Source organism: Bemisia tabaci, chromosome 7 (genome assembly GCF_918797505.1).
Source record: "Bemisia tabaci chromosome 7, PGI_BMITA_v3".
Lineage (NCBI taxonomy): Eukaryota > Metazoa > Arthropoda > Insecta > Hemiptera > Aleyrodidae > Bemisia > Bemisia tabaci.
The window spans coordinates 8,623,451-8,637,029 of NC_092799.1; the positions used below are offsets into that span (position 1 = coordinate 8,623,451).

At 35.0% G+C, this 13,579-nt stretch overlaps 1 protein-coding gene across 1 annotated transcript; it reads left to right on the forward strand.

The window, feature by feature from the left end:
• The first annotated feature begins 873 nt into the window (after positions 1-873).
• On the forward strand, positions 874-13,400 carry Stt3A (catalytic subunit 3A of the oligosaccharyltransferase complex). Its single transcript, XM_072302205.1, has 13 exons — positions 874-1,033; positions 2,021-2,131; positions 2,916-3,083; positions 3,494-3,654; positions 4,412-4,502; positions 4,934-5,040; positions 5,581-5,772; positions 6,118-6,271; positions 6,700-6,938; positions 7,571-7,927; positions 8,708-8,927; positions 9,838-10,026; positions 10,538-13,400. The coding sequence occupies exons 2-13, from the start codon at positions 2,035-2,037 to the stop codon at positions 10,681-10,683; spliced, it is 2,121 nt and encodes a 706-aa protein (XP_072158306.1). The 5' UTR covers positions 874-1,033; positions 2,021-2,034; the 3' UTR covers positions 10,684-13,400.
• Positions 13,401-13,579: the final 179 nt, after the last annotated feature.

Here is a 13,579-nt window from a genome sequence, read left to right on the forward strand (position 1 = left end):
CGAACTGGCAACAGATTGTGATTGGAAACGAACCAATCAGGAGATCGCTTGTGTATGACGTCATAACGTGTTTCGTTGGCCGCGTTGGCCGCCATTCAAGGCGGGAGTGCGAGGATGATGGGTGGCGGGGTTCGGGGAGGCAGAATCACGCGTAGCTTGAAAGGAAGGGGTAATGGGAAAGAGGGGAAGCAGGGAGATTTGAGGGGAGAACTTTTCAACAACTTTACGATAATGCGTGATAAGTTCGAAGTTCGTTTGATATTTTTTTAAGCTGTATAAAACTTATTTCATATTTCAGAGATACTTCTACATGGCATCATATTGTCTTCCAAACCATCTGTCACAAGAATGTCACATTCGCTTTTACCATTAGTCTCATGCCGCGGACGAATTGACGAATTATCAGATTTGCGGCTGTTCTCATAATATTCATGAATCTCCTAAAAAATTTGAGTAAAAAATGCATTTAAATGTTTGGAAGTTCAAGGTAATTTAATTGACAAAATCCACTCATGAACACTCTAAAATGTAATTTAATGATGGAAAATTTACGTAGAAGGAGAGATAAACTGGAATATTTTCTCAGAACACATTTAATTGCGAAAGTGAAGTACTTGTTCTAATAAGTCTGAAAAAATAGGTAAGATAACTGTGATCATGATCTCGGAATTTCTTTTTTGTTTCAACTTTTATTTTTGAAATTGGCGGGATCTAGGTTCTAGTTCGTTCCAACCGTAAAAGGAACTCGGAGGTAGGAATCAGAAATGGACTGATAGTTGCCAAGTTGCAGATTTTAATTTTAATTTTTAGATACAACCAATGCAAAATCAAGTTAGCAACAATTTGAGCCATCCGGCAACCTCTTTGGTGGCAATGTGCTTGTTTTGTTTTGGATGGACATGGACGTGTAATCAACTACCGGCATAATATTAGTGAAATTAGATCAGTTTCTATCATAATAAAATCCTTATAAGTGTGTTTTCAGCAATTTTACAATCATAAGTGTGTTGAAGATTCTAATTTCATACGAATTGTAAGCTCAAATTTTTCTTCAGTTTCATATTATATTTGCTTGAAACACCCTGTTATCAGGGACGGTCGCTTCCAACTCATCATTGAAATTTAGTTCGAAAATCACCTCTCAGTCATTTCATGGAAAAGTAGTTCATTTGAAATTCAATATTCTTATTTCAAATCGTAGATGTAAATGAATCTCCAAGCACTCTGTTTCCAAAATGTGTAGCATCAGCTCACTGCCTGGGTATGCAGACGCAGCCCACGCTCAAAATCTGAGACGCTTTTTACAAAATTTTGTCCAATGAATTTTTTTGAAAATTTTGACGATAAACTCGGGAGTAATTAAAATGCCCAGATATTTGTAAAATTCAGTTTTGATGTCTTAACTCGCATCTCTGCTAATCATGGTTATTGGACTGTCATCAGAGGTGCTGTCAACCAAGTTGGCACTTGCTCACATTCTGCTTGCAAGCGATCTCGATGGTCTAAAAGAGATTGAGGAATGACTATGCCCAGGATCAGGCCACAGTCAATCCTCGGACTTAATTGGACAATTGCATCGCAATCGATTGCAGGCGGAATGTAAATAAGAGTCAACATAGCTGACGACACCTTTTACCATCTCTTTCCTTTACTTTTGTACCGGCAAACTGTTCAACAAATTAGTGATATTATTCTAAGCATGTCTTTCTAATTGAAGGAATCAACAGCTGCCCATTCAAGTATTTCCCAAGCTTTTCAGTAGCTGTACTTACCTCGATTGTCACATCAAGTGAGCCTTCTTCTATTTTGTCACTATCATTGTCACTACATAATTACTCATTGTATCGTTTCAGATAGTTCTCAACCACAGGACTGGCAGGGTCTGTTTGGTTGCAAATGAAAATGGGAATGCTCAATTTTGAGAATTGAAATAAATAGGAGTCAGCTTTTTATTTTTCTCTCGTTTCATCCAAACATTTTTTCCTGCAATGCTACATTGTGTATGTCTTTATTATTACAGATTGAAGTGTCAAAATGGGTGTCGAAATAAAATGGAGAGGATATCGAATGTCTGTAGAAAAGCAAGAGACTCTTCTAAAATTTGGTATTCTCACAATAGCAGCAATTCTGTGTACGTATGTTTTGAACTAGTTTATACTTGTCAAATTTTTTTGGCCCAAAGTGTCCAAAACTTCATTCAGACAAGTTTATCACTTTTCATTGTTTGTGCATTTATCAATAATGGAAACCTAGAGTTCAGAAAAGAGGATTCCAATTATTATCTCCTCAAATACCGATAAACCCTAAGATCATGTACAGTTATATGTATAGTGTGCATGGCTCTACAGAAAATTTGAAAGCTTAATTTATCACACATGGTTAAAAAACAGAAATTGAACAAAATTTAACTCTACCTTTCAAAAATGATTTTTCCTAGAGTAATGATAAAATTGTGAAAATACTAATATCAATTCATCAGAAATACCAGAATAATGACTTGCACCCTAAAACTGCTCGGTCAATTGTAAATAGGAATTTTCTCACATTCTTACTTAGTTTCAGATTGAAACAAATCAAAATCCAAATTGAAACTCTTTGTTTCTCCCCCATCTAATTCTGTAGTCATGTTGTGAAAATCTCAAGGCACAATATTAATTTTTCTCTTTTAAGTAAAGAATTAACTTTGCGCAGAAGTTTAGAGCCGTTGCAATTCAGATTCATGATTTTGAAATTTATCCATGGATAATCTAATATCACCTGTATCAAGCATCAAGTAGTAAGTAGGTGCCATCAAAAAATGTTAAAAAAATTCTTGGTTGCCAACAGTTATTGCTTGCAAACCTGTTGATGGCACTTAAAGTCTAAATAAATTCAATGGCTTTTTCTTTTCTGATTTGGTTCTTTCCTCTTTCCAGCCTTCGCAACTCGTCTATTTTCTGTCCTTCGCTTCGAAAGCGTCATTCATGAATTTGATCCATATTTCAACTATAGAACAACAGTTTACCTTGCTGAAGAGGGATACTACAAATTTCTAAATTGGTTTGATGATACTGCCTGGTATCCTCTTGGCAGAATTATCGGAGGTATGATTTCAGCTTCTTTTCCCTCAAAGAAAAAACTACACCAATTAATCTGAGTCAATAGCTCTGTGACTTTTCTAAAGATTAGACAGCCAGAGTAGCTAACCGAATTAGGCATGACTAAAATTTAATTAATTTTCTTTAAAAGTATGTTACTTCTACAAATCAACGCATTTGTCCTAAAGCTGATTTAAATTTACACAATTGCATGGGCTGGTTCTAATCAACCTGGACACATTGTGACTGGCCTAAATTAATCTTGGTGCATGCAAATCCACACGGGCTGATAGCAACCAGCTGAGGCAAATTGAAATGTGTATGCTCCAATTACAATCGGCCAAAAATTGGGATCGCCCCAAAATAAATATGCTTGCTAATTTCTTCTCCTCATTTGCTTGTTTTTTATTTGACAGGTACTATCTACCCCGGGCTCATGGTCACGTCTGCCATTCTCTACCATATTATGTGGTTCCTCAATATTACCATTGACATCAGAAATGTCTGCGTTTTCTTAGCCCCGCTTTTCTCAAGTTTTACAACTTTAATCACTTATATGCTGACAAAGGAAGTCACGGTAATCCTATTCTTTCCTCTTCATTTTTTTTCTGGGGTGTCTACAGGTCTTTAAAGCTGGAAGTTATATGGGAATTCTATGAAAAAGACTGGAAATATGAAAAATCTTAAAACTGGAAATCTGAAAAATATCATAGCTGTCCATATAATGAAACCAAGCCTCAATTTGATTAAATGCTGAAACCTCTGGGTTACACTTTGAGCAGTGAATAGAGGAATGACTTTTATTGCGGAATTTCAATTTTAGTAATTGAATAATTCATATTTTCCAAAATTTCTGGACGTTTTTTGGACCATGGTGTGTGTGTAGAACACTTGCAATTTTTCAAACTGAAGTCTAAATTTGTGGTTTTTCTCGATGCTGAGGTCTCTGCCCTTGAACATTAGGGTGTCTCAAATTGAAATTTGAGAACATTTTTTGGATGGTTCAAATTTGGGACACCCTATTGAACATGGTGACACAATCCTTTACACACGCATCAATACCATTACTTTCCAGATAAAATGGAACAGAAGTCTCCGTATCAAAAATAGCTTTTTGGTGACTACTGAAGCAATTTTTCTCTTTTCATTTGAATTGTAAGGTCTGTTAAAAATTTGACAAGTCGTCCCTAGAAAAATAATTCTACTTATTGCTTGAATGACTCCAGAGTCAATGCATTTTTTAACTTTTATCTTTATCAAATCGACTGGAAGCTAAATTTTTATTCTATACAGCTGTATTAACCTTGATTAAAACTTGTCCCTTTTTTTCTCAGAATACATCCGCAGGTTTAGTTGCTGCTGCCTTCATTTCCATAGTCCCAGGATATATTTCTAGATCTGTGGCTGGCTCTTACGATAATGAAGGTATGTCATACAGTAATCAGGGTATTTCAGGGATGAGGTCAAATTACCTTTATCAAGTCACCTCTTTTATCTTAAAAGTACGTAAAGGATACAATGGGAAACTTGCAGAAGTTGAAAAAATTATGAACTTCTAATGTCCTTGAAACTTTTAATAATGATCATTATAGGTATATTATTTTCCATTGTAGCCCCTTTTTCCAGTTGTCATTTAAGAAAAAAACCAGAAAAGTAACTGTAAACTGAGTTCACTCAGTTTCTTCTCCAAATCATGCTTCAAATATTTGATGCAACTGACTCATTTAATTTTATTTCTCTCTCTCTAAGCTCTTTTAAATTTGTTTCAATTCACTGATCCTTTAATCGTTAAAAGGGGGTCAAATTTCAGAGTAAGTTATGTATTTCGTATTTATTGAAGGTTACTTCCTTTTCAGCCATTGCTATCTTCTGCATGTTACTTACTTATTATACATGGATCAAAGCTGTCAAAACTGGAACGATTTTGTGGGCAACTTTATCAGCTTTAGCTTACTTCTACATGGTGAGATGAAGATTATTTTACATCATATACATTTATTTTAAAATTCAAATTGTTTAAAAAATGTTACCAATAAATGAGAATACTTTATTGCTTCAGAGTCTGACTGCTTTTGAAAAAGTGTGGTTCTTTTAATAATTCAGTTTACATTCTGATCAAGTCAAAATACATATTATTATAAATTAGTGAACTGTTCAATGTTGCGGGATGCCTTACAGATTTATTTATCGTCCTGAATTTTTAAAATTTACTTTTTTTGGCTGAATTTTTTATTTCATTGTGATTTTGATCAAAGGTGTGAGATTTTGATCAAAGGTGTGAGTGAATTACCGAATATTGACAGAATATTATGAATAGGGAATTATAGTAGGTCATGAGCACCATAGATTATTTTCATTCCACCAATACAGAACTTAATATTTGTAGTAGTTTTTGTCAATAAAAGAAGACGAAAAAATTAAAAAATAAAGAAAATAGAAAATGAATACAGACCTGCAAACTTTTTCACACTTATCGTTTCTTTTTTGTTTATTTGTTGAACAGGTTTCTTCTTGGGGAGGTTACGTTTTTCTCATCAACTTGATCCCTATGCATGTCTTAATTCTAATGATCACTGGAAGATTTTCACACCGTATCTACATTGCCTACAGCACCCTCTACTGCGTGGGCACCATCCTCTCAATGCAAATTCCTTTTGTTGGATTCCAGCCTGTCCAAAGTTCAGAACACATGTTGGTTAGTATTTAAGCCTCCAGCTTCAAGTCTTTTTATAGACTAAACTTTCCTTTTGAGTACACTAAACTTAACTATAACCATTCTTCATTTTTTTCAGTTCTCTCAGTTTATATTATTAGATGTATGTACCAGAAATTTTAAACACGCGCCATTTCTCTTGATCCGGCGTTTCCTCCTCATAGTCGTCAGTTTTGTGGCACAGTCTCTAATTTTTGGCTTAATCTATTCATAGATTTCCTGTCAAATGCAAAACAGACAGTTCTGAATGATGTTGCTATTAACGTATAATGTTAACTTCTTGACCCCTTATCTTCTTTTGAGTTGAAATCTGTTTTGTTTTTGCAGGCTTTGGGAGTCTTTGGTCTGTGCCAAATTCATGCTGCGGTCGATTACATGAGGAGCAAATTATCAAGCGAAGACTTTGATTATCTGTTCAAAACTATCGTTACCTCTGCTGCTGCTGTAGCTATTATAGTTGGAGGTCTACTAACAATTACAGGTAATATTCAGTTTGAGTGAAAGTTTGAAAAAGCACTGATTGTTGGTCAAACAAAAAAAAGAATATTTCACATGGTCAAGTTCATTTACATTAGTTTTGTTTTTTTCACAACTGGCAAGTTTGAATAAATTGATTCTAGTGGGAACTGCAAGTGGTAGTTGAAGACCTATGATTTTATTTTGGAGTTTATTGAAATTTTCAGCAAGTTTGGCGGGAAATTTCTATTGGGAATTGTTGGTGAAAGTTTAATCTGCACCCTATCTAGTGGCTTATTAAGAAGAGTTCCGATTCATTAAACAAATGCATTTGCCCTCCTAATGCTTGTAATTGAATTTATGCATCGAAAAAAGTCTACCCTTAATATCTTGTAAATGCTAGCTTCGAATGATTGGGTCCAAATCTCTTAACCTATCTCTGTTATGTTTCAGGGAAAATTGCTCCTTGGACTGGAAGGTTCTACACTCTGCTGGATCCATCCTATGCTAAAAACCATATTCCAATCATTGCATCCGTCTCTGAGCATCAACCGACTGCATGGTCAAGTTTTTATTTTGATCTTCAAGTCCTCGTTTTCCTCTTCCCTGCGGGACTCTACTTTTGCTTCTCAAAATTAACGGACTCCAACATTTTCATCATCCTGTATGGAGTCACCAGCATTTATTTTGCGGTAATATTTGAAATACCTCTCATTGCCGAGTATATCGGAGACATGGTGAAAAAACAGGGGTGCTGAAAAAATGTTCCCTCAGCATTCTTGTGGGACCCTACGACTAGCTCGCGGAACATAATCATTCGCAGGTTGTTGAGCAAAAAAGTTTGAAGTGCACACTGATCGAAAATCAGGAAATATTTTAGAGCCTTTCAACTCTTTTTCATTGGATTACAAATAGATTAATACATTTTTATTCCTAAAAATTGAAGAATATTGCAGATTCAGAATGCGCTACCGTCGGAGTAGTGCAAGCTCAAATGAACTAGAAAGGAATTTAAAATTAAAAATTTGTGGGAAAATCAAGCCACTTGCAATTGATTTTTCGATTCAATTTTGATTATGATATTAAAGCTCGGTTCCTAAGACAGCTTTTCTCAAATTTCAATTTTTTGGCCCATTCTGTCAAAAATCCTTCTCTGAATCATTTGCCTTTGTCCCCAACTAAAGTTCTTTTTCTCGTGGGTGGTCACGAATAAAAAAAATTGGTGTCATATTTTCAAATCTATTTATCTCTCCACTCTCTGATAAATTCACTTATTTTATAATTATGAGATCCATGTGCGAGTATACTTATTGTTCAATTTTCAGGGGTGATGGTACGTTTGATGTTGGTTCTGGCCCCAATCATGTGTATACTCTCCGGCATTGCTGTTTCGTCACTGCTCAACCTTTACATGAAAGAGATCGATTTCAACCCAAAGAAAGTGGAGAAGAAACCGCACAAGAAGCAAGATAACATGGTCATGAGAAGCGAAATCGCCATTGTTTTTGTTGCAGTCATTACGTTTTTGTTAATGTCGTACACGTACCACTGCACTTGGGTCACATCAGAAGCTTACAGTGCCCCGAGTATTGTTCTTTCAGCTCATACACATGATAGGTCCTTAATTATCTTCGATGATTTCAGGGAAGCTTACTTCTGGCTCCGGCAAAACACTCCTCCCGTAAGTTCTATTTTGCTTCAGTTAATACATTTTTTTTTCCTCCCATTTGTAAAAAATAATAGTATTATAAAAGCTCTGCTGAAAAAAATGGAGGTACATGCATGGTAAGGAAAATGTCCCCTAAGAAATCCAATTTTCTTCTTCATTTTGAAGTCAAATCATAAGGTGCTTAAGAATGATCAAAAGTTTTTTATGAAGCTGAAGCCATAACCTAAATAAACAATAGCCATTTTCAAGGCAATCTAAACAGCCTTCATTTCATGAATGCATATTGAAAGTGAAGAATGAATTTATCAAAGGGGTTTTTTTTTTTTTTTTTTTTTTTTTTTTTTTTTAATTTCATACTATCAACTTTGTTACCAATAGCCTCATATTAATAATTTTTTAGTAGGGTAACATTTTTAGACTCTTTCATGTCTTTCGCCCGGTGAAGTCAGCACACTGGCATCAAAATATTGAAGAACCCCTGTTTTGCTCCTAATTTACTCGGCAGATTGATGCACTGAAAGTGTGGGCAAATAACCTGCAAACGAATTTCTGTCTGTTTTGGAAAAATTCGCAGGCATGATATGTATCAAAAAAATTCCTGCATCAAACCTACTCAGCATTTTTCAGTCCCGTAAAATCAGCTGGTAAAATCAGTTTCGGATATCATCGGATCGTTTCATTTTTGGATCTACGTACGGATACAGAATTCAAGAAATGTTATTTTATAGTTGTGCTGTCATGTTTAAAATCAGTCAACAAAAAAATCATGTGGTAATAATTTACTTATTCTAGAATTCAAGAATTATGTCGTGGTGGGATTATGGCTATCAAATATCAGCGATGGCGAATCGAACGATATTAGTGGACAACAATACTTGGAACAATACTCATATATCAAGAGTCGGGCAGGCCATGGCATCATCTGAGGAAGACGCCTATGAAATAATGAGAGAGTTGGATGTTGATTACGTCTTGGTCATTTTCGGTGGAGTCGTTGGCTACTCATCTGATGGTAAGCTCTCTCTCTCTCCCTCACTGTAATAAAAAAAAAAAACAAGCAACTTTCTGCTCCAAATTTCCAACATCAGTGCTTTTTGTGGGGAGAGATAGCTCTGGTTTAGTTCTCAATGATGACTTTTTACATGTATTTTTCTGCTGATACCACAAATAATTTTCTTCCAAACGTAAGAAAGAGCACAAATTGTCTGTGCTGTTTCAGTATTTTTACAAACATTTTATTTTTTCACGGGAGAACCGTCCCACAGATCAGTCTGAAAATTTTAGAGTCTTTTCTCACAAGGGTAAAAAAAAAATCATCAGAAATTTGCAGAAAAGTCATGTGAGAGTTCTCGTTTAAACAAATTAATGGGGGAGAAATACTGAAACAGCATAACGGAGATTTATTCCTTTGTGCAGGAAGCAAGAAAATGTATCGACACAATAACTAAGACAGATATCTCCGTCAAATTTTGAAGCTTATTTCCACCAATTATTAGCAGACAGGTTCTATGATTGTGTAATCTTTGAATAGTTTTCCAATTAGAAAATAAAGTATAACAGGAAGTACAGCGTCGCAAACCAGGATACGTGGTCTGGTACTTTCACTGTTGATGTGTCATCTGTATGTCGTGTATGACCTGTATAATAGCCATGTGCATGGTTCATGCACCAATTTTAAAAATAAAAAAAAGTTATGTCCAATCCGCAAAAACGGTTTACATACCCATTTTTTATACTGTTGCCAAGCCCCTACTTTTGCCCCAGCCTTTATCGACAACATTTTAGCTGAATTCGTCTACTAAATAGATGAGCTGCTTTCCAAAAAACTCCATGTAGATAAGTCCCAACTCTTCACTGACATCATAAAAGTCTATTTTTTTAGTTTTATGGTGGATAAATGGTTAAAATACTTTCTATTTCAGATATCAACAAATTCTTGTGGATGGTTCGAATTGGAGGCTCGACAGATCGAGGACGACACATAAAAGAATGGGACTACTATTCACCAACTGGAGAGTTTAAAGTAGACAAAGATGGATCTCAGAATATGCTCAATTGTCTCATGTACAAAATGTGCTATTATAGATTCGGCGGTGTCTATACGGAGGAAGGTGAGCGGAGTACTATTATCATAATCAATTATACTGAACTTTGAAGTGTTACTTACAGGCTTCTTCTATCATTCTTGCTTTTCTGTTTCTATCTCTTCCTTTTTTTCTTTCTCAATCATTTTATTTATTCATCTGAGGCATGGTGTCTAGGACCAGGAAAACCGGGACTAATCCAGGAATGAAAAATTTCAGGAGAAAATCAGGGAATCTTCCAAAAAATGGGAATCTCTTCTACCGCTCATAAACCATTTAAAGGTTTATGTTATTGCACCTGAGCCACCATTATTGACTAAACGAGCAATTGAACTTTTGGAGCATTGCGGTCCTTTTTTGAGCAATATCTGTCATTAATGCCATTTTTCAGCTGTGTCTAGATAGTTTTTTTTTTACTTTTGAGCCATTAATTTGAATTTACTTAAGATTCAGCCCCATTCCCCATGGTTGCTTCCATCATGATTTTCTCTTTAAAAAAATTGAAAACGCCATCTAATCCATTTTAATTGTTTTCTAGGCAAACCTCCTGGTTATGACCGTGTGCGCAGTGCAGAAATAGGCAACAAAGACTTTGAACTAGACGTTTTAGAGGAGGCCTACACAACAGAGCATTGGTTGGTTCGGATCTACAAAGTGAAAGGACTTCGAAACAGAGGAGTTTAGTGTATTTAGTTGATTTTTAGTAATTTTTATTTTTTTATTTCTTTCAATTTTTTTATCATTTTTTCTTTTTTTTGGGGGGGATGGAAAGTTAATGAAAGTTTGTGATCTGTTTCTTTATATCATCCATGCAAAATGTTTGAATGTAGTGCACATGTTTTTTGTGATATATTGAGCCAGTGAATTTACTTATCCTAAGATAAGACACTTAGAGATCTTTTCTCCATACGCAATTCATGTGAACAATACTCTACTCTTTGAGGTAGAAAGAACTTTCATGTTCCTAATTGTACTTTTTATTAATACTTAAATTTCAGCATTGCTTCCTAAAAATTCCTTACGATTGGAGTTTAGAAATTTAGAACAAATAGTCAAACTTATCAAGGCACATTGTTGAACGTAAACGAATGGAAAAAATTGCTTGATATCTAATATTGTGAAATATCTCTCTATAGTAGCCAGAAAAAATATGGTGTCTCCTCAGATCTTAAATTTTTGCCTAAATGTGGCAGCATCAAGTATGAAGACATGATTTTATGACACGTTCAAGCAACCCATCCTGTTTGATGCAGAATTTTCTTGCTATGTGTGCCTGTGAATTTCGAATTCTCAGCATCCCACCATATTTCCTCCGAATTTTTGCATTTAGTTATCTACTTATTACTACATATTGAAGGTTTGACTGTAAGCACTTCTGTTTTCAGCATTACAACATCTTTATGATGCGTGCATGTATCTTATATTTCACCACTAGTTTTCAGTTCTACACCCACATTTTTGTGTCATCGCAGCTATGAGGCCATACATAATATTTACTGGAAAGGTATTTTTGCGCTAGCCTCCATAGAATTAAGGTTTATTTCAAGACCTGGAATCAACAAGAGGGCGTTCAAGTATTACCTTTGTCATTTTGGTGGACTTTTTGAACCCTCTCTCTCTCTCGTAAGCCACCTGTAAGAAAACCTCTCAATCCTCTTTTTTAATTACTTAAGCCTGGCCTGATCCACCCTCCCCCTTTCTAAATTTTTCTAAAAGATTTCGCAGGAAACCCAAAAAATTGCCGGAAAAAGTATTTTTATCGAAAAATGTTATTTGTTTTTGCTCCTTTTTTTTCAAAGAGATGCTTTTATGTAATCCTGGAGTCGACTTCCTCTTCCTTCCCCCCTTAAGCAGCTTACGCAATACCTGAACGGCCCTCAACCTTTATTTTTACTTTAAATTTGTCTCTGAAAACTGGGAGATTTTAGTAGAAATAAATTTAAAAACAATTATCAATATGAGAATTTGAGTGTATTGAAATAAATATTTTTTTAATTTTATATGATTCTATTGTAATACCTAGTAGAATTGTACTCTTCAGGGCACAGCATTAGATTCTACTTTTTGACCCTTTGCTAACGGAAACATGAAAGTATGGATTGAAATTTTCAGGGAATAGCTGTCGCTATTTGTCGAGTCTACCTCAATGTCCCACTGATGTAGTTGCTACTGCCCTGATTTTTTATGTACGTGCAATTTTCTTTCTTGGAGCACTTCTCATCCTCACTTCAATAATGAATTGTGCTCAAATCCTTGGGAATTATTTTATATTTGATTTAAATCCTAAAATTAGTGCTAGGTTAAAAAAATTGCGTCTGTGAGACAGCTTCCTATTTTTATACCTTTATCTGCTCTTGTGAACCTCATTTTTTCATTGCCAAGCTAGGTTTTCTTGATTTTGAGATTCCTCTTCCGGCAGACGGTCACAAGTAGAAAAAAAAGAGGGAACTAAATTTTTACATTCCTTACTTATGCTGTTGATCGAAGCATATGAATGAAAGTAAGATCGGTTAAAATAGAAATACTGGTTTCCCAAGTTGACTATAGATAAGGAAATCCAATTCGCAGTGTAGTCAAATTAACAGGGCAAAATATTAATTTTTTTTAACACCTTACGTTTAATAAGATTAATTGTTGTTATTTGATTGTATTGATATCTTTTTAGCTGTACATTGAGCTGGTTTTTCAGCATTTTGTGTAAAATGTTAGTTTTAATGTTGAAGTAATCTACAGTGGACTCTCGATAATTCGAAATTGAAGGGAATCGGCTTTTTCTTCGAATTAGCGAGGTTTCGAAATAAAGAGAGTTCGAATTAAAGAGATTCCATGTAGAAAAATTTCGAATTAGAGAGGTTCGAATTATAGAGGGAAGGCGCCATCTGAATTCGAATTATAGAGGGGCAAATGGACGGATTTACGCCAAAAGGTCTTTAGGTCAAAGGTCAAGACACCCAGGTACCCTCTTCAGACACCCTCTTTCAGACACCCAGGTACATAAACAGTTGACTTCGAATTGTAGAGGGAATGTACCGTCTTATTTCGAATTAAAGAGGGAGGGCCATACTTACTTCCCAAATTTTGAATTACAGAGAGAATTTTCGTCGCAATTTCGAATTATAGAGGGCCACGCCACTTTAAAAATTTCGAATTAACGAGGGGAGAAAAATACATTGATTTTCTTCGAACTATCGAGAGATTTTCAAGGGAAATAGACTTTCCTTCGAATTAACGAGGTTTTCGAATTATCGAGGTTCGAATTATCGAGAGTCCACTGTATGTGTCTTCAGATTTAGAACTGTTGTACATAATTCAGTCAATGGGAATTGTCTTCTAAAAAATTTCACATTTTCTAACTGAAGGGAATGACAGTTGGCAAAGAACAATAAAAAGATGTTTTTCAATTTTTTTAGTTTTTATTTTTTTATTTTTAAAAACAACAAAATACAAGGATAGATTCACTTAATTTTGCATTGAATTTTCTTGTGCTTGCCAGAAACTTCTTACAAATTTACTTTATTGCAAAAAAAGACAATTCATGAAGTCAAAGTTGCGTAGAACATTCTTGTTCTTCACGGGCAAG